This window comes from Hyla sarda, chromosome 11, assembly GCF_029499605.1.
Source record: "Hyla sarda isolate aHylSar1 chromosome 11, aHylSar1.hap1, whole genome shotgun sequence".
NCBI classification, from domain to species: domain Eukaryota; kingdom Metazoa; phylum Chordata; class Amphibia; order Anura; family Hylidae; genus Hyla; species Hyla sarda.
In genome coordinates this window covers 73,882,313-73,904,144 of record NC_079199.1, presented here as the reverse complement: position 1 = coordinate 73,904,144, position 21,832 = coordinate 73,882,313, and the positions used below count along the sequence as shown (strand labels likewise).

At 48.3% G+C, this 21,832-nt stretch overlaps 1 protein-coding gene and 1 long non-coding RNA gene across 4 annotated transcripts in view; one reads left to right on the top strand and one right to left on the bottom strand.

The window, feature by feature from the left end:
• PSMA6 (proteasome 20S subunit alpha 6) overlaps positions 1 to 8,514 on the bottom strand; it is a 28,926-nt gene extending 20,412 nt beyond the window's left edge. For both annotated transcript variants that reach the window (XM_056546297.1, XM_056546298.1), the window contains exon 1: positions 8,357 to 8,514. In XM_056546297.1, the coding sequence (XP_056402272.1) occupies positions 8,357 to 8,432 (76 nt within the window). In that variant the 5' untranslated portion in view covers positions 8,433 to 8,514. The remainder of the gene's footprint in view (positions 1 to 8,356) is intronic.
• LOC130295488 (uncharacterized) overlaps positions 8,477 to 21,832 on the top strand; it is a 118,295-nt gene continuing 104,939 nt past the window's right edge. Inside the window, exons 1-2 of one of the 2 annotated variants that reach the window (XR_008848852.1) lie at positions 8,477 to 8,695; positions 12,836 to 13,001. This is a non-coding gene — a long non-coding RNA (uncharacterized LOC130295488). The remainder of the gene's footprint in view (positions 8,696 to 12,835; positions 13,002 to 21,832) is intronic. The other variant, XR_008848853.1, reaches the window with a different exon arrangement.

Below are 21,832 nucleotides of genomic sequence, written 5' to 3'. Positions count from 1 at the left end.
CCTGAATAGAGACAGCAAAACATATGCAATATATGTGGAGGTCCTTGAGTGTATACATAAAGCCGAAATGGGTCTCCAAATCCCAGGCACCGGGTCACTGCAGCTCCCAGTCCCAGTCAAAGTTGATTGTGGCATCTAAAATGCGCGGTTAACTAAGCCGGTGTGAGGTGGTTTTTTGTGCCCCCGTAGATCCATGCGTCCGCTCCTCCCCCAGCTCTCCGAACATTTCCGAAGCTAGAACTGGGGGAGGGAGGAGGTTCACGCCCCTTCCCTCATCCCCCTTCCTGAGCTCGGCTGGACGCAGATCTCTACGGCACGCCCCCTAACTGAGGACATGAATCTCCACGGCAGGTCCCCTCCCTCATCTCCCCGAGCTGAGGACGTAGAGCAGTGCTCCCAATGAGCTCTATGTGTAAAGGGGGACATAGTGCACGGGCTAAAGGGGGATATAGTGCACGGGCTAAAGGGGGATATAGTGCACGGGCTAAAGGGGGATATAGTGCACGGGCTAAAGGGGGACATACTGTACAGGCTAAATGTCCCCCTTTAGCCCGTGCAGTATGTCCCCCTTTACACATAGAGCTCATTGGGAGCACTGCTCTATGTCCTCAGCTCGGGGAAATGAGGGAGGTGACCTGCTGTGGAGATTTACGTCCTCAGCTCGGGGAGATGAGGGAGGGGGCGTGCCGTGGAGATTTACGTCCTCAGGGAGGGGAGATGAGGGAGGGGACCTGCCGTGGAGATCTATGTCCTCAGGGAGGGGGCGTGCCGTAGAGATCTGCGTCCAGCCGAGCTCAGGGAGGGGAGATGAGGGAGGGGGCGTGAACCTCCTCCCTCCCCTTTCTCTGCCCTCCCCCAGTTCTAGATCCGGAAATGTTCGGAGAGCTGGGGGAGGAGTGGACGCATGGATCTACGGGGGCGCAAAAAAACACCTCAAACCGGCAGCTCTGGGGAGCTGATGTCCCGATCAGCTGGGTGGACAGCGGGAGGGCACTTACCGGCCTCCTCGCCATCCGATCAATCCTCTGCTGTTCCAGGAAGCTTCAGCAGGCTGGAGCAACAGAGCACCGATGACACTGATCAATACTAAGGCAAAGCTTAGCATTCAACAGTGTATGCCATCGACAGGTTGCATGGTACAGCCCCCTATGGAGAAAAAGTGTAAAAAATTAAAATAAAAAAATAAATAAAAAGTTTAACCCCTTAAGGACCAGGCCATTTTACACTTTAAGGACCGGAGCATTTTTTGCAATTCTGACCACTGTCACTTTAAACATTAATAACTCTGGAATGCTTTTAGTTATCATTCTGATTCCGAGATTGTTTTTTCATGACATATTCTACTTTAACTTAGTGGTAAAATTTTATGGTGAAAAATCCCCAAATTTGATGAAAAAAATGAAAATTTTGCATTTTTCTAACTTTGAAGCTCTCTGCTTGTAAGGAAAATGGATATTCTAAATAATTTTTTTCGGGGTTCATATATACAATATGTCTACTTAATGTTTGCATCATAAAATTTATGAGTTTTTACTTTTGGATGACACCAGAGGGCTTCAAAGTTCAGCAGCAATTTAGAAATTTTTCACAAAATTTTCAAACTCACTATTTTTCAGGGACCAGTTCAGTTTTGAAGTGGATTTGAAGGGTCTTCATATTAGAAATACCCCATAAAAGACCCCATTATAAAAACTACACCCCCAAAGTATTCAAAATGACATTCAGTAAGTGTATTAACCCTTTAGGTGTTTCACAGGAATAGCAGCAAAGTGAAGGAGAAAATTCAAAATCTTCATTTTTTACACTCGCATGTTCATGTAGACCCAATTTTTGAATTTTTGCAAGGGGTAAAAAGGAGAAAATTTTTACTTGTATTTGAAACCCAATTTCTCTTGAGTGAGCACATACCTCATACGTCTATGTTAATTGTTCGGCGGGCGCAGTAAATGGCATACCATTTTGGAAACTAGACCCCTTGGGGAACGTAACAAGGGGTAATGTGAACCTTAATACCCCACAGGTGATTCACGACTTTTGCATATGTAAAAAAAAATATATATTTTTTTACCTAAAATGCTTGGTTTCCCAAAATTTTTACAATTTTAAAAAGGGTAATAGCAGAAAATACCCCCCAAAATTTGAAGCCCAATTTCTCCCGATTCAGAAAACACCCCATATGGGGATGAAAAGTGCTCTGCTGGCGCACTACAGGTCTCAGAAGAGAAGGAGTCACATTTGGCTTTTTGAAAGCAAATTTTGCTCTGGGGGCATGCCGCATTTAGGAAGCCCCTATGGTGCCAGGACAGCAAAAAAAAAAAAAAACACATGGCATACCATTTTGGAAACTAGACCCCTCGGGGAACGTAACAAGGGGTAATGTGAACCTTAATACCCTACAGGTGTTTCACGACTTTTGCATATGTAAAAAAATAAATCTTTTTTTTACCTAAAATGCTTGGTTTCCCAAAAATTTTACATTTTTGAAAAGGGTAATAGCAGAAAATATCCCCCAAAATTTGTAACCCAATTTTTCCCGAGTATGGCGATACCCCATATGTGGCCCTAAACTGTTGCCTTGAAATACGACAGGGCTCCAAAGTGAGAGCGCCATGCGCATTTGAGGCCTAAATTAGGGACTTGCATAGGGGTGGACATAGGGGAATTCTACGCCAGTGATTCCCAAACAGGGTGCCTCCAGCTGTTGTAAAACTCCCAGCATGCGTGGACAGTCAACGGCTATCTGGCAATACTGGGAGTAGTTGTTTTGCAACAGCTGGAGGCTCCGTTTTGGAAACAGTGGCGTACTAGACGTTTTTCATTTATATTGGGGAGGGGAGGGGGGTTGTATAGGGGTATGTGTATATGTAGTGTTTTTTACTTTTTATTTTATTTTGTGGTAGTGTAGTGTAGTGTTTTTAGGGTACAGTCGCACGGGCGGGGGTTCACAGTTTCTCGCTGGCAGTTTGAGCTGTGGCAGAAAATTTGCCTAAGCTCAAACTTGCAGCCGGATACTGACTGTAATCCTCCGCCCATGTGAGTGTACCCTGTACGTTCACATTGAGGAGGGGGGGGGAACATCCAGCTGTTACAAAACTACAACTCCCAGCATGTACGGTCTATCAGTGCATGCTGGGAGTTGTAGTTTTGCAACAGCTGGAGGCACACTGGTTGTGAAACACCGAGTTTGGTAACAAACTCAGTGTTTTGCAACCAGTGTGCCTTCAGCTGTTGCAAAAGCTACAACCCCAAGCATGTACGGACAGCGGAAGGGCATGCTGGGGATTGTAGTTATGCAACAGCTGGAGACACACTGGTTTGCTACTTAACTCAGTGTGCCTTCAGCTGTTGCAAAACTACAACTCTCAGCAGTCAGCCAGCCAACGGGCATGCTGGGAGTTGTAGTTATGCAACCACCAGATGCACCACTACAACTCCCAGCATGCACTTTAGCTGTGTGCAAGCTGGGAGTTGTAGTTCTACAACAGCTGAAGGTACACTTTTCCATAGAAAGAATGTGCCTCCAGCTGTTGCAAAACTACAAGTCCCAGCATGCCCATAAGGGAATGCTGGGAGATATGGTGGTCTGCCTCCTGCTGTTGCATAACTACAGCTCCCAGCATGCCCTTTTTGCATGCTGGGAGCTGTTGCTAAGCATCAGCAGGAGGCTGTCACTCACCTCCAACGATCCAGCCGCATCAGGTCAGTCCCTCGACGCCGCCACTGCTCCTGGGGCCCTGATCCCAACATTAACGCCGGGGATCGGGGTCCCCAGCACCCGGGGTGCACGTCCGGCACCCGCTCACGTCCTCCGGAAGAGGGGCGGAGCGGGTTGTGGGAGTGACAGCCGCAGCAGGCGCCCTGATTGGTCGGCCGGTAATCCGGCCGACGAATCAGGGCGATCGTGAGGTGGCACCAGTGCCACCTCACCCCTGCTGGCTATGGCTGTTCGGGGCAGTCTCTGACGGCCCCGATCAGCCAATAATTCCGGGTCACTGGAGACCCGATTGACCCGGAATCCGCCGCAGATCGCTGGACTGAATTGTCCAGCGATCTGCGGCCATCGCCGACATGGGGGGTCATCATGACTCCCCTGGGCGATATGCCCCGATGCCTGCTGAACGATTTCAGCAGGCATCGGGCACCGGCTCCGCTCCAGATGGTTGCGGGGGGCCAGTAAAACACATGACGTTCTCATATGTCATGTGTCCTTAAGGACTCGGAAATGGAGACGTATGAGAACGTCATGTGTCCTTAAGGGGTTAAGTCCCCTTTTCCATTTTTTTTCATAAAATAATGTGATTTAAAAAAATAAAAAATAAAATGTGTTAATGTCCAAACTATTAAAATAAAAATATAAGGTTAGTTAAACCGCATGTTCGATGGCATATATGTAAAAAAAAATACCAAAGTCCAAAATTGTGAATTTTTTGTCACTTCATATACCATAAAAAATTTTTATAAAAAGCGATCAAAAAGTCCTATCAAAATAAAATGGTACTGGTAAAAATTACAGGTCACGGTGCAAAAAAATGAACCCTCATATCGTGCCATATGCGGAAAAATAAAGTTATAGGATGACAATTGTAAACATACTAATTTGGGTGCATGTAGTTATTGTTTTAAAGTAGTAAAATAAAATCTACATAAATTGAGTATCCTTGTCATCGGATGGACCTACGGAATAAAGAGAACGTTTTATTTTTAACAAAAAGTGCGCTGCGTAGAAACAGAAGCTCCCAAAATTTATTAAAAGGAGTTTGTTTTATTTTACCCAACAAATAATGTTTTTTTGGTTTTGCCGCAGATTTTGGTATAAAATAAGTGATGTCATTACAAAGTACAATGTGACGCAAAAAACCAAGGGGAGGAGGAAAAATCGAAAGTTCAAAATTGAAAATTGGCCTGGTCTTTAAGGCCAAAATGGGCTTAGTCCTTAAAGGGGTACTCCGCCCCTGGCATCTTATTCCCTGTCCAAAGGAGACCCCGCAATCTTTCATGCAGCACCCCACTATCATCCGCTTCCAGAGCGAACATCACTCCGGGTCTGATGAATCACGATCACGGGGCAAGAGTATTGTTACGTGACGGCTCCGCCCCCTCAATGCAAGCCTATGGAAGGGGGCGTGGTTGCTGTCCATAGGCTTGCATTGAGGGGCGGAGCTGTGATGTCACAATACTTTGGCCCCGTGATTGTGATTTATCAGACCCAGAGCGAAGTTCGCTCGATCAGGCATTTTATTCCCTATCCTGTGGACTTTTTTTTTAGATGAATTGATGTTTTTAGGGGGACTATTTTTCTGGTTCTACACTTTTTTTTTTACTGATCACACATAAAACAGTGAAGAACACATCTGTATGCCATGACAACAGAGGCCATTGTCAGACCTCTGGTTACTATGTCTCTCTTTGCGGGGTGCCATAGGGAGCAGCCTCCCTCTGTCACCCTAATAGATGACCGCAGCATCTATAGGGTTAACTGTCAAGAATGGAGCAGCTCCGATCCTGCAGCTGAGCCTCTCTGATGCAGCCCTCTCCTCCATCATTCACTTCAATGAGTGAAGCATAGGCGGTGGAGGAGAAGACACTGCTCCCACCTCACACTTTAAACTTATTGGTCTGTGACAGATCAATAAGAGCGATCGCTGCATTTGGTCCCTGGACGACTTCAGGGATGCTTGACTGTGCTGCAGAACCAAGCTTAGCTTACTGCACCTCACAGTGTGATATCATTATACATGACGTGCATGTACCTCATGTTGCGGAAATGCAGCTGCTTCCAGGACATACACGTACATCTTTTTGCGGAAAAGGAAATCCACCCCCCCACCATGTAAATTTTAATTACGCATTACCACTTATTTGGCATCGCTGCATGCAGAATTGTAAAAACTATAACATTACTACATTTCTGATCCCACACCGTCAACGGCATGAATGCAAAAGAAAAAATCCAAATCCAAAATCACTGTTCTACATAGCGCAACATGCTGGGGGTTGTAGGTTTGTTTTGGGCAGCTGCAGAGCCACAAGCTGTATCAGGGCATGATGAGTAGTTTATGGTCAGCTAATACAAGTATACAAAAACATTTTATTTATTTATTTAATTTATTTTTTTAAAACAAAGTGGGCCAAAGTCATTTTCGGGTTTCAGCCAAGCTCATTCAGAAGTTTTAGCCCAACATTTTCATTTCGGTTCACCCCTATTCATAACTTTTCCCCTGTAAAATCTCTCTCGTGGAGAGCTTTCACTTTTCACCTCCCTTCGGCGAGCACTTCACATGCACTGCTTCTGGGCCATGCATGTTCACGTGCACAGAAGATTCCATAAGGAGACAGAAAGCAAAATCTTATCTATTAACAGAGATTTAAAAAAAAAAAAAAAAAAATCGGGTCTCAGATGGAATAGTCTGACAGCTCCGATCATCCTAAAAGGATAGGAGCGAGCATGCAGGGGTGCCACCTCCTCTTATCCCATGCGATTGGCCGATCGGCGAATAGCAGGGCAGGGGCTGGGGGTTCAGTCAAAGTTGAGATCCCCGCTCTGGAAGTCCGGGCGGAGTGGGACAAAGAATACCGGCGGTAGACAGTGGGGGCCCGGCGGCGGGGAGGACCTGCTGTCTGCCGCCAGTAACCGCTGCACTGCATTGTAGTTTCACAACTACAACTCCCAGCATGCCCAGATAGCCAAAGGCTGTCTGGGCATGCTGGGAGTTGTAGATTTTCAACATCTGGAGAGCTACAGTTTGGAGACCACTGTATAGTGGTCTCCAAACTGTGCACTTCCAGATGTTGCAAAACTACAACTCCCAGCATGCCAAGACTGTCCAGGCATGCTGAGCGTTGTAGTTCGGCAACATCTGAAGGGCCAGATGTTGCTAAAGTACAACTCCCAGCATGCCCTTCGGCTCTCCAGGCATTCTGGGAGTTGTAGTTTTGCAACAACTGGAGGCACACTGTTTGGGAAACACTGTCTGTTTGCTAACTTAGTGTTTCCCAACCAGTGTGCCTCCAGCTGTTGCATAACTACAACTCCCAGCATGTACGGTCTGTCAGTGCATGCTGGGAGTTGTAGTTTTGCAACAGCTGGAGGTTTGCCCTCATTCCCCCCCCCCCCCATGTGAACGTACAGGGTACATTCACACAGGCAGGTCTACAGCGAGTTTCCCGCTTTAAGTTTGAGCTGCAGCAAATTTTCTGCCGCAGCTCAAACTCCCAACGGGAAACTCGCTGTAAACCCCCACCCGTGTGAATGTACCCTAGAAACACTACACTAACAAAATAAAGGGTAAAACACTACATATACACCACCCATACACCCCCCCCCCCCCCCCAATAAAAATTTAAAACGTCTCATATGGTAGTGTTTCCAAAACGGAGCCTCCAGGTGTTGCAAAATAACTATCAGTATTGCTGGACAGCCATTGACTGTTCAGGTATGCTGGGAGTTTTGCAACGGCTGGAGGTACCCTGTTTGGGGAACACTGCCGTGTCCATCCCTAAGCAAATACCTAATTTATGCACATGGCGCTCTCTCACTTCGGAGCCCTGTCGCATTTCAAGGAAACAGTTTAGGGTCACATATGGGGTATTTCTGTTCTCCTTTTACCCCATATGAAAAGGTCAAGTTGGGGTCTACATGTGGATGTAAAGTGCTCTGCGGGCGCACTACAGGGCTCAGAAGAGAAGGCACACCACTGGGCTTTTTGAGAGAGAATTTGGCTGGAATTGTATGCCATGTGTGTTTACAAAGCCCCCATTGTGCCAAAACAGCAGAACCCCCACATGCGACCCCATTTTGGAAACTACACCCCTCACGTAATGTAATAAGGTGTACTGTGAGCATTTACACCCCACAGTGGTCTGTGAAAATGAAAAATGTAGAGAAGGGAGAGAAGCAGCGCTCGCGGGTCACATGATTGGGGGGGGGGGTGGAATAACATTAAATACTGTGGAACCGCCATAATTTACAAAAATACACATTTCTGGTCATATCACCCAGCTCTAGCATCTCTGCATGAACACATAACAGACAATTTACTAGCAGGGGTAATGTGACGGTAGGTGGTCAGAGCTGAAATGGTGCCACCAAGTCCGACCAGACAGGGGAGCTTACTGTAGAGCCAGGTTCACACAGGACTAAGCCACGGACTACGTTTTTTTCTTTTTTAATGGGACGTTTAAGATTTATTCTTAAAATAGTTCTCTTTATATACAATCACTTGAAGGCTGTTAGACAGGTCTCTATGTCTGCTGCTATGACACCGCCAGACAGGGTCCACAGGCCCGGCGTGACACAGCATCTGCGGATGCCGAGGTCTTCACTACAGAAGGGAAGGAGCAGCTGCTGGTTACTCACCAACTTGATATAGTCTTCCTTCAGGAGAAAAGATGGTGATGTGCCGATCAAAACCCGCGCTCGATCCCCGCGACATGACTAGACAAAGATGCAGCTACTTCCCAGTGCCTCAATAGATCGTGCGGCGCTGCAAGATGAGCATCGGCAACGTGTCATCATTCTGCGCTGCGTGCACACCAATCACAAGCTGGAATCTCTGTCATGTGATCTTTTTCGTGACACATCGTCGCCATGTTTTGTTAGGGAAATATGCCCAACCTGACAAATCGAAAGTTTGCAGTGCTGTTCTCCAAGTACATTGTATTCCGGTACAGTTCTGTAAGGTTATGGAATGAACAGGTCTGTACAACTTGAAGGGATAATGTACATGACGTCAGAATTGTGGGGAACTATAGTGGTCACATATTCTTTGGTTGGGGCACTAACCAGCTCCATTGAGAGAGGACTACATGACTGTCTTTGTTATTGGGCACATAAGCTCCTCCTCCTTTGGGGGCACGTATAAAGTACTATGAGCATGTATGGGAAGATAATTTATTGTCAGTGGCAGGAAAGAATGTATTCGATAGACTGGCAACAAATCATCCATTACTTATCATAGCACCCTGTATGACCCTGAAGCGTCTGGAGTAAATGAACAATAAAATCTCCCAGGTATAGACAGGATAAACGGGCGCTCAACCACCAGGTAACAGGATAAAAACTTTTCTTCACCCATAATGCAATGCGTTTCACAGCACAGCTGCTTCATCAGGCATCAGATGCCTGATGAAGCAGCTGTGCTGTGAAACGCGTTGCATTATGGGTGAATAAACGTTTTTATCCTGTTACCTGGTGGTTGAGCGCCGTGTATCCTGTCTATACCTGGGAGATTTTATTGTTCATTTACTGCATTCGATGAGACGTGGTGTGGCTGCAGACACCTCAATGATATCTTACATCCTGATCCATTGTTGCACTTGGTGGAGTGTAACCCTTTGTTGCAAGCACAATATCCACCTGTATGATTTTTTCTGTGTAACAAACGGTATCACACTATGGAGCGCTGTCTGCTTTCTGTTTTAACCTGAAGCTTCTGGAGCAGTGTTTCCCAACCAGGGTGTCTCCAGCTATTGCAACTCCCAGCATGCCCAAACAACCAAGGACTGTCCGGGCATGCTGGGAGTTGCAGTTTTGCAACAGCTGGAGACACCCTATTTGGGAAACACTGTTCTGAAGTCTTTCACACTAGGTTTACAGTGGGGAGAACAAGTATTTGATACACCGCTGCCGATTTTGCAGGTTTTCCTACTTACAAAGCATGTAGAGGTCTGTCATTTTTATCATATGTTCACTTTAACTGTAAGAGATGGAATCTAAAACAAAAATCCCGAAAATCACAATGTATCATTTTCAAAAAAGTAATTAGCATTTCATTGCACAACATAAGTATTTGATCACCTACCAACCAGTAAGAATGCTTCTCACAGACCTGTTATATTTTCTTTAAGAAGCCCTCCTATTCTTCACTCATTGCCTGTATTAACTGCACCTATTTGAACTTGTTACCTGTATAATAGACACCATTCCACACACTTAACCTATTGGGGATGGAGGGTGTATGGGTACGCCATCGCGTCCCGGTACTTAAAAGGGCACTGTCAGATACAAAAACTTTCGATATGTTTCAAAGCATGCAAAACCAATAGGTTATGCAATTGCTTTCATTAGAACATTTTTCAGTATTTCATACTGAAAAAGCCAGTCAAACAACTACTAACCAAGCAGCAACAGCACGACGTTACCAGGGCGGGCGAGGACCATTGTTACTGGCCCTCCCCACCCTAAATAATGCCAAACTGTTACAGCCTAGGACCAGGAGCACCATTTTTGACGCCCGCACATCTCCTGTCCACGCCGCACGACTACAGCTTCGAGCATATCACTATAAGGGCATGCTGGGAGTTGTAGTCATGCGAAGGCGGGCTGGTGGCAGATGTGCAGGTGGGTGACAAGCAAGCCAGGGAAGCTTGTCACCCGTTCGCAGATCTCCCGCTCCGCACAACTGCGCATGCCCACCCACGCCACATGACTACAACTCCCAGGATGTCCTTACTGTAAGGGCATGCTCAGAGTTTGTAGTCATGTGGCGCAGGCGGGTGTCAAGGAAGCCAGGAAAGTTGGTGGCATTGTGCTCTGCTCCCTGGCTGCCCAGCGGGAAATATTTAGTAACGGCACTGTAACTTGATATTTCCTGCTGGCAGCTGTGATTGGCCAGGGGGTCCTGGCCAATCACGGGTCTACTCGGGAAATCTTAAATTACAGTACTGTAATTTCATTTACCTGTCAGCCAGCTCCGCTCCTCGGCCACCCAGCCATATCTACCACTAGCCTGCAAGCTGTTGGAACTACAAATGCCAGCATGTCCTCACTGTAAAGGCATGCTGGGAGTTGTAGTCCTGCAATAGCTAGCAGGTGGGTGGTAGATACGGGCGGTTCTGCAAGTCTGAAAGCCAGGTCTTACCTGGCTTACACTTGTGACTTTTTAAGGAGGTTTGCAACATTTATTTATGTGCACCTTTAGCACTTGAGAAATTCCCGACCACTGGAAAGTGAAAACTGAAAAGGTAGGGCTGATTGGTACTTTATGCTTACCCAAAAAAGTCGCACAAAAAATGCTTAGACTTTTTGTGCGACTTTTGTAAGCAAAATAAAAAAAAAACTCTAAATCTCCCTTATAGTCTCTTAGCTGTTGACTGTTTGCAAAATTATAAAATTTTCAGAATTATTAAATAGTTGAACTCTGAAATGCTAAAAATTGAAAAAATTACAATACTACAGGGACAGACTGGAACCAAAATTAGGCCTGGGCATTTTACAATAAGCAGCCTATTTTGGTCATGGTTCTGGCTATACATAGTTACATAGTTAGTACGGTCGAAAAAAGACATATGTCCATCAAGTTCAACCAGGGAATTAAAGGGTAATTAAAGGGTAACAGGAATTATGTGTAAGCGGAATGTGTGGAGGGGCCAAATGTTAGTCACAGGTGGGTAAAACAGGGTACATGATGAAAAAAATAATAATAAATAAATATATAAGGAGTCTGGAGGAGTACAGAGGGGTCAGGAATGGACAGAGGGGTCTGGAGGAGTACAGCGGGGCCAGGAATGGACAGAGGGGTCTGGAGGAGTACAGCGGGGTCAGGGATGGACAGAGGGGTCTTGAGGAGTACAGAGGGGTCAGGGATGGACAGAGGGGTATGGAGGAGTACAAAGGGGTCAGGGGTGGACAGAGGGGCCTGGAGGAGTACAGAGGGGTCAGGAATGGACAGAGGGATCTGGAGGAGTACAAAGGGGTCAGGGGTGGACAGAGGGGTCAGGAGAAGTACAGAGGGGTCAGGGATGGACAGATGGGTCTGGAGGAGTACAGATGGGTCAGGGATGGACAGAGGGATCTGGATGACTACAAATGTGTCTGTAAAAGGACAGAGGGGTTTGGAGGAGGACAGAGGGGTCAGGAATGGACATAAGGGTCCTGGGGAGAACAGATGGGTCTGGAGGAGTACAGAGGGGTCAGGGATGGACAGAGGGGTCTGGATAAGTACAGAGGGGTCAGGGATGGACAGAGGGGTCTGGATGAGTACAGAGGGGTCAGGGATGGACAGAGGGGTCTGGAGGAGTACCGAGGGGTCAGGAGTGGACAGAGGGGCCTGGAGGAGTACAGAGGGGTCAGGAATGGACAGAGGGATTTGGAGGTGTACAGAGGGGTCAGGGGTGGACAGAGGGGTCAGGAGGAATACAGAGGGGTCAGGGATGGACAGAGGGGTCAGGGATGGACAGAGGGGTCTGGAGGAGTACAGATGGGTCTGGAGGAGTACAAATGGGTCAGGGATGGACAGAGGGGTCTGGAGGACTACAAATGTGTCTGTAAAAGGACAGAGGGGTTTGGAGGAGGACAGAGGGGTCAGGAATGGACATAAGGGTCCTGGGGAGAACAGAAGGGTCTGGAGGAATACAGAGGGGTCAGGGATGAACAGAGAGGCCTGGAGGAGTACAGAGGGTTCAGGGATGGGCAGAGGGGCCTGGAGGAGTACTGAGGGGTCAGGGATGGACAGAGGGGTCTGGAGGAGAACAGAAAGGTTAGGGATGGACAGAGGGGTCTGGAGAAGGACAGAGGGGTCTGGAGAAGTACAGAGGGGTCAGGAATTAACAGGCATCTGGAGGAGAACAGAGGAGTCAGGGATGGATAGAGAAGACTAAATGAGGACAGAGGGGTCAGGAAGGAATGGACATAGGGTCTGGAGGAGTACAGAGGGGTCAGTGAAGGAGAGAGGGAGTCTAGGGGAGAACAGAAGGGACAGGGATGGACAGAGGAGTATGGAGGAGGCAAGGGGGGGGGGGGGTTGGGGAGGTGAAAAGGGGCTGGAGGGGACATAATATGTGTGTCATATCAATAGCATTATAAGTTTCCCTTCTTCCCTCCCTGGTTCCTGTCGAGCGGTGTAATGGTTCAACTTGCTGAAATAAACAAACCTTCCTGATAAGAAGACAGGAGCAGCCAAGGAACAGATCTGTGTCCTGGGTCCTGTTAATGAATTTACCTCACAGCCGCTGCCAAGATTGTAATGCATTACAAGCGGCTTCCTTCATGAAGAAAAAAAAAGGTAAGATGACTATCATACTTTACATCACTTGCTTGTACAGCCCTTTTGCTTAGTGCTCTCTCAGCAGCATGGATTTATTTTTCTCTGGTGGCTCTCCGTACTCACAGACAACTAGAGGGTAGCGGCTGCAGGCTGCAGCTCCTGAGTATTCAGGGCAGGCAGGGGGACATCCTGGCCAACCGGGCAAATACCAGTGTGCCCGATTGCTAGTCTGGCCCTGCAATACTATAACCTAACATTCTGCACAAGACATGCAAACTATTCTGTCCGTATATTTTAAGTCTTTAAAATGTATTAGAATCACACAAAACTCAATTCCAATAGTAGAGAAGAAATAGTCTGCACTCACCATAGGCTTCCTTTTAAAAAAACGACTTTATTCAGCCGGCAGGCAGTGTTCATACATAGAAAAGTTCACACCCGAGTGCACAGGGAGGGGGAGCAGCTAGCGGCTAGGCAGCCGAAGTATACTGGAACAACAGCACCGTTTCTCGTCTGTGACGCTTCTTCCGGTTCCAGAACCGGAAGAAGCGTCACAGACGAGAAACGGTGCTGTTGTTCCAGTATACTTCGGCTGCCTAGCCGCTAGCTGCTCCCCCTCCCTGTGCACTCGGGTGTGAACTTTTCTATGTATGAACACTGCCTGCCGGCTGAATAAAGTCGTTTTTTTAAAAGGAAGCCTATGGTGAGTGCAGACTATTTCTTCTCTACTATTGGAATTGTGGAATTGACTCTACTCCTTTTTGTCTGGCACCCCATAGAACCTTATTCATACCGAGTCTCCTTTACATGGTTTATACTTGCTACTGATTTAATTCAGGTGTTGTAGTGCCCATCCCATCTACGTTTTACTACTGTTTCACACAAAACTCAAGTTTAGAAATGTACAGTAATAATACATTTTTTTTTTCATAGAGCACCAAAACAATCTGCAGCACTTTACATTTTTGAGGGTACAAATAAAGACAAATACCCTCAACAGTAAAAAACAGAATTTACTGTTTCACATTCTCTGTACTGACATCTGTGTCAGGTATTGTAACCTTTTTCATATGGGCAGCGCCCTGAAATTGAGGGCGCAATAAAAATAAATGATAATTCTATTTGGTTGACTGTCTACATTTTTAGATAGGGGATAAAAACTTTATTGCAAACTGTGGTGTAAATGCTAGGTTCAGGGTATGTGATAATTAGGCTAAGGAGGTTTGAATTCAAGGGGGGGGGGGGGGGGATTATGAATCTCCTAGCATTCCCACCCCCATTTTGCAATAAAGTTCTTGCCCATCTAACTATTTCGTTAAAAGTACAGATAGTCAACCAAATAGTATCCTATATCTCAGGAAGCAAAAAGCGCACATCTCATCCAATGATGTACTTTACTTATACATTTTTTCCAACACTCTTTTGTCATATGTGATTCCTACAGTTATCTTGCAGCATTGTAATCTAGAACGTCACTTATAGCCCTGGGTTTATAGCATATGAATTATAATGTTTGACTTTGTGATAGGTACCTGTGTTGTACACTAATTTGCTGCAGTATTTTAGAGAAAACACAGTTTCATCACTAGCTTGTAACCAGTGTTATGGCTCATCCCCCCCGCCCCCCCTTCCATTATGCCCACCTCACTATGATTGATATTTGTGTACAGGGAGAGATCAGTCAACCACTCTAAGGGTACATTCCCACACGGCGTATTTGCTGCGTATTTGCTGCTGCGTATTTTATTTTCTCTGTTGAAGTCAATGGGTAGGAAAATACGCAGCACCAAATACGGAGGAAATACGCAGCAAAATACGCCGTGTGGGAACGTACCCTAAATTGGACAGAGAAAGTGGGAAGGGGCCTACTTAGCGTAAACAACTTAGTGCAGAAAAGCCAGTGACATAGTATGTTTTTTTTCTTTGGGGCGAAACATAGTTAAATAAATATGATCATGAAACCAGTCACTAAGGGTGATTATTGGCTGAACAGTCCAACTAAATGCTTGTTTGTTGGCTGATTATGTTCCTTTGTCCTGAAAATGATTGACTATGGGGAGCACATTTCCCCTTGTAATAGAATATGTTCAACCAATAACTATTTGTAGCAAAGGGCTGCATAAATGGTCCAGCAATTGTTTGTGTGGCCCTCCCCACACGATAGTTGAGCATTGTAAATGAGCGCCATTTACAATATTGGTGCTCTTTTAGTGATGGCACATCTAGTAGGTCTCTAAATCATGCCATGCACAAATATAGCATGATCATGTTTCACCCATAGAGGACATGCGATGTATATGTACAGTATCTCACATACGTGAGTACAACCCTGACATTTTTGTAAATATTTTACTGTAAATTTTCCTGTGGCAACACTAAAGAAATGACAACCCTGCTGCAATGTAAAGTAGTGAGTGCACAGCTTGTATATGTATATAATGTTTAATATTATGTTTCCTCAAAATAACTCAACACACAGCCTCAATGTCTAAACTTTGACAACAAAAGTCAATATACCCCTAAGTGGAAATGTCAAAGTTGAGCCCAAAGGGTCAATATTTTGGGTGGCCACTGTTACGCTGAGTGCTCCGGGCCCCCTGCTGGCCTCGGAGTGCTCACAGTGTGTGTCCCCAGGCAGCTCTCCGGCGTCACAGCGTGTGCATCCCCGCTCTTTAGGGCGCGCATCCACTCTTAGATCTAAAGGACCAGTGCACAGGTGATTGGTGCCTGGTTCAAAGTGGTTCATTAAGGGTTAAGCTTTGTGAGAGGGAGTGCTGTTTGGACTTAATTAGGCCTCACCTGGGCACTGCCTATAAGTACTGTCTCCTCCCACAGCCTCCTGCCGGATCTTTGTTGCCTTTGTGCCTGAGAGAAAGCATTCCTTGTTCCTGTGTTACCCTGCCTGTTGCCGTTCCCGTTGCTACTGACTTCCGCCTGTGAACCTGAGCCGCCTGCCCTGACCATTTGCTATGTCTGACTACGCCTTTGCCTGATCCTCTTGTACCTTGCCATATCTCAGCAGCCAGAGAGGTTGAGTCGCTACTGGGTGGAACGACCTGGGGGTTACTTGCCGCAACAAGTCCATCCCACTTTGCGGCGGGCTCTGGTGAAACTCCTTAGACTCCGTTCCCCTGGTACGGCCCACGTCATCACCTCTCTGGCACAGCAGATCCACCACCAGCCTCCGCTACCAGCCCGGATCCTGACAGTAAGATCCGGCCACTGCTACTGCCCAGTCCTTCTGCCAAGAATTCCGGAGTGTTTTTGAGGAACCAGCCCGGGTTGCCTCAGCAGAGACTGCCTTGTTGACCCTGAATCAGGGAAATTCTTCTGTGGGCGAATACGCCATCCTTTTCGCACTCTGGCCTCGGAACTGTCCTGGAATAATGAAGCGCTCTGTGCCACGTTGAAGAAAGGTCTGTCCAGTGACATAAAAGATGTTCTTGCCGCATGGGAAATGCCTTCTACCCTGAGTGACCTCATCCACTTGGCCACCAGGATTGATATGCGTTTCGCCAAGAGATGAGAGGAACTCCGTCAGGAGAAAGGAAATGTTTGTATGAGACGCTATCCTCGTTCGGCTCCTGTCTTCCTGCGTCCACTGCAACCCTCTACTGGGCCTCCTGCCAAGATAACCATGCATGTGGATCGGTCACGCCTGACCCCTCAAGAAAGGAACCGCCGCAGAGACGAGAATCTGTGTCTGTACTGTGCCAGTACACAACATTTCTTAAAAGACTGTCCTCTCCGTCCGCCTCGTCCGGGAAACGCGCACCTAGTTAACGTTGGAGAGGCGTTGCTAGCTGTGAACGCTACCTCTCCACGCCTTACAGAATCTGTGTCCCAGCCAAGACATCCTTCATTGGTATTGCCTTTCTGGATTCCGGCTCCGCCGGCAACTTCATTGACGCCTCACTTATAAGAAAGTTTAATATTCCAATGGTCCGTCTTGTCAAGTCCAACTACATTACCACTGTCAATGGTGAGAGACTGGATGCTACCGTTCTCTACCGTACTGAACCCCTCCAGATGTCTGTTGGAGTACTTCATTCTGAGAAATTGGAGTTTCTTGTTCTTCCTCACTGTACTTCAGAGATTCTGCTAGGTCTGCCCTGGCTCCAGCGTCACAGTCCTGTCCTGGATTGGTCCTCCGGGGAGATCCGAAGTTGGGGGTCATCTTGCTTTGGCAAATGTCTCCTGCCAGTTTCTGCTAAATGTGCATCTTCTATTCCACCTCCTCCAGGCCTTCCGGAACCATATTTGGAGTTTGCAGATGTCTTCTGTAAAAAGCAAGCAGAGATTTTTCCCCCGCATATGCCTTATGATTGTCCTATAGACCTCATGCCTGGCACCACTCCACCTCGAGGAAGAATTTACCCTCTCTCTCCACCTGAGACTCAAGCCATGTAAGAGTATATTCAGGAGAACCTACAGGAAGTTCATCAGGAAGTCTTCCTCACCTGCTGGAGCAGGTTTCTTGTTACGCCGAGCGCTCCGGGTCCCCGCTCCTCCCCGGAGCGCTCGCTTCTCTCTCTCCGCTGCAGCGCTCCGGTCACGTCCTCTGACCCGGGGCGCTGCAATCCCGCTGCCAGCCGGGATGCGATTCGCGATGCGGGTAGCGCCCGCTCGCGATGCGCACCCCGGCTCCCCTACCTGACTCGCTCCCCGTCTGTTCTGTCCCGGCGCGCGCGGCCCCGCTCCCTAGGGCGCGCGCGCGCCGGGTCTCTGCGATTTAAAGGGCCACTGCGCCGCTGATTGGCGCAGTGGTTCCAATTAGGGTAATCACCTGTGCACTTCCCTATATTACCTCACTTCCCTTGCACTCCCTTGCCGGATCTTGTTGCCTTAGTGCCAGTGAAAGCGTTCCTTGTGTGTTCCTAGCCTGTGTTTCCAGACCTTCTGCCGTTGCCCCTGACTACGATCCTTGCTGCCTGCCCCGACCTTCTGCTACGTCCGACCTTGCTTCTGCCTACTCCCTTGTACCGCGCCTATCTTCAGCAGCCAGAGAGGTGAGCCGTTGCTAGTGGATACGACCTGGTCACTACCGCCGCAGCAAGACCATCCCGCTTTGCGGCGGGCTCTGGTGAAAACCAGTAGTGGCTTAGAACCGGTCCACTAGCACGGTCCACGCCAATCCCTCTCTGGCACAGAGGATCCACTACCTGCCAGCCGGCATCGTGACAGTAGATCCGGCCATGGATCCCGCTGAAGTTCCTCTGCCAGTTGTCGCTGACCTCACCACGGTGGTCGCCCAGCAGTCACAACAGATAGCGCAACAAGGCCAACAGCTGTCTCAACTGACCGTTATGCTACAACAGTTACTACCACAGCTTCAGCAGTCATCTCCTCCGCCAGCTCCTGCACCTCCTCCGCAGCGAGTGGCCGCTCCTGGGATACGCTTATCCTTGCCGGATAAATTTGATGGGGACTCTAAGTTTTGCCGTGGCTTTCTTTCCCAATGTTCCCTGCATCTGGAGATGATGTCGGACCTGTTTCCCACTGAAAGGTCTAAGGTGGCTTTCGTAGTCAGTCTTCTGTCCGGAAAAGCCCTGTCATGGGCCACACCGCTCTGGGACCGCAATGACCCCGTCACTGCCTCTGTACACTCCTTCTTCTCGGAAATCCGAAGTGTCTTTGAGGAACCTGCCCGAGCCTCTTCTGCTGAGACTGCCCTGTTGAACCTGGTCCAGGGTAATTCTTCCGTTGGCGAGTATGCCGTACAATTCCGTACACTTGCTTCAGAATTGTCCTGGAATAATGAGGCCCTCTGCGCGACCTTCAAAAAAGGCCTATCCAGCAACATTAAAGATGTTCTGGCCGCACGAGAAATTCCTGCTAATCTACATGAACTTATTCACCTAGCCACTCGCATTGACATGCGTTTTTCTGAAAGGCGTCAGGAACTCCGCCAAGATATGGACTCTGTTCGCACGAGGCGTTTCGTCTCCTCGGCTCCTCTCTCCTCTGGTCCCCTGCAATCTGTTCCTGTGCCTCCCGCCGTGGAGGCTATGCAGGTCGACCGGTCTCGCCTGACACCTCAAGAGAGGTCACGACGCCGTATGGAGAACCTCTGCCTGTACTGTGCTAGTACCGAACACTTCCTGAGGGATTGTCCTATCCGTCCTCCCCGCCTGGAAAGACGTACGCTGACTCCGCACAAAGGCGAGACAGTCCTTGATGTCTACTCTGCTTCTCCACGTCTTACTGTGCCGGTGCGGATGTCTGCCTCTGCCTTCTCCTTCTCTACAGTGGCCTTCTTGGACTCTGGATCTGCAGGAAATTTTATTTTGGCCTCTCTCGTCAACAGGTTCAACATCCCGGTGACCAGTCTCGCCAGACCCCTCTACATCAATTGTGTAAATAATGAAAGATTGGACTGTACCATACGTTTCCGCACGGAGCCCCTTCTTATGAGCATCGGATCTCATCATGAGAGGATTGAACTTTTGGTCCTCCCCAATTGCACCTCGGAAATTCTCCTTGGACTTCCCTGGCTTCAACTTCATTCCCCAACCCTGGATTGGTCCACTGGGGAGATCAAGAGTTGGGGGTCCTCTTGTTCCAAGAACTGTCTAAAACCGGTTCCCAGTAACCCTTGCCGTAACTCTGTGGTTCCTCCAGTAACCGGTCTCCCTAAGGCCTATATGGACTTCGCGGATGTTTTCTGCAAAAGACAAGCTGAGACCCTTCCAAACCCTTCCTATTGGAGGTTGATGCCTCCTCAGTGGGAGCTGGAGCTGTTCTTCTACAAAAAAATTCTTCCGGGCATGCTGTCACTTGTGGTTTTTTCTCTAGGACCTTCTCTCCAGCGGAGAGGAACTACTCCATCGGGGATCGAGAGCTTCTAGCCATTAAATTAGCACTTGAGGAATGGAGGCATCTGCTGGAGGGATCAAGATTTCCTGTTATTATCTACACCGACCACAAGAACCTCTCCTACCTCCAGTCTGCCCAACGGCTGAATCCTCGCCAGGCCCGGTGGTCTCTGTTCTTTGCCCGATTTAATTTTGAGATTCACTTTCGTCCTGCCGATAAGAACATTAGGGCCGATGCTCTCTCTCGTTCCTCGGATGCCTCAGAAGTTGATCTCCCTCCGCAACACATCATTCCACCTGACTGCCTGATCTCCACTTCTCCTGCCTCCATCAGGCAGACTCCTCCAGGAAAGACCTTTGTTTCTCCACGCCAACGCCTCGGAATCCTCAAATGGGGTCACTCCTCCCATCTCGCAGGTCATGCGGGCATCAAGAAATCTGTGCAACTCATCTCCCGCTTCTATTGGTGGCCGACTCTGGAGACGGATGTTGGGGACTTTGTGCGAGCCTGCACTATCTGTGCCCGGGATAAGACTCCTCGCCAGAAGCCCGCTGGTTTTCTTCATCCTCTGCCTGTCCCCGAACAGCCTTGGTCTCTGATTGGTATGGATTTTATTACTGATTTACCCCCTTCCCGTGGCAACACTGTTATTTGGGTGGTCGTTGATCGATTCTCCAAAATGGCACATTTCATCCCTCTTCCTGGTCTTCCTTCTGCGCCTCAGTTGGCTAAACAATTTTTTGTACACATTTTTCGTCTTCACGGGTTGCCCACGCAGATTGTCTCGGATAGAGGTGTCCAATTCGTGTCTAAATTCTGGAGGGCTCTCTGTAAACAACTCAAGATTAAATTAAATTTTTCCTCTGCATATCATCCCCAGTCCAATGGACAAGTAGAAAGAATTAACCAGATCTTGGGTGATTATTTGCGACATTTTGTTTCCTCCCGCCAGGATGACTGGGCAGATCTCCTTCCATGGGCCGAATTCTCGTATAACTTCAGGGTCTCTGAATCTTCCTCCAAATCCCCATTTTTCGTGGTGTACGGCCGTCACCCTCTTCCCCCCCTCCCTACCCCCTTGCCCTCTGGTCTGCCCGCTGTGGATGAAATTTCTCGTGACCTTTCCATTATATGGAGAGAGACCCAAAATTCTCTCTTACAGGCTTCTTCACGCATGAAGAGGTTCGCGGATAAGAAAAGAAGAGCTCCCCCCGTTTTTTCCCCTGGAGACAAGGTATGGCTCTCCGCTAAATATGTCCGCTTCCGTGTCCCTAGCTACAAGTTGGGACCACGCTATCTTGGTCCTTTCAAAATTTTGTGTCAAATTAATCCTGTCTCTTATAAACTTCTTCTTCCTCCTTCTCTTCGTATCCCTAATGCCTTTCACGTCTCTCTTCTCAAACCACTCATCCTCAACCGTTTTTCTCCCAAATCTGTTCCTCCCACTCCTGTTTCCGGCTCCTCGGACGTCTTCTCGGTCAAGGAAATCTTAGCTGCCAAAAAGGTCAGAGGAAAAAATTTTTTTTTAGTGGACTGGGAGGGTTGTGGTCCTGAAGAGAGATCCTGGGAACCTGAGGACAACATCCTAGACAAAAGTCTGCTCCTCAGGTTCTCAGGCTCTAAGAAGAGGGGGAGACCCAAGGGGGGGGGTACTGTTACGCCGAGCGCTCCGGGTCCCCGCTCCTCCCCGGAGCGCTCGCTTCTCTCTCTCCGCTGCAGCGCTCCGGTCACGTCCTCTGACCCGGGGCGCTGCGATCCCGCTGCCAGCCGGGATGCGATTCGCGATGCGGGTAGCGCCCGCTCGCGATGCGCACCCCGGCTCCCCTACCTGACTCGCTCCCCGTCTGTTCTGTCCCGGCGCGCGCGGCCCCGCTCCCTAGGGCGCGCGCGCGCCGGGTCTCTGCGATTTAAAGGGCCACTGCGCCGCTGATTGGCGCAGTGGTTCCAATTAGGGTAATCACCTGTGCACTTCCCTATATTACCTCACTTCCCTTGCACTCCCTTGCCGGATCTTGTTGCCTTAGTGCCAGTGA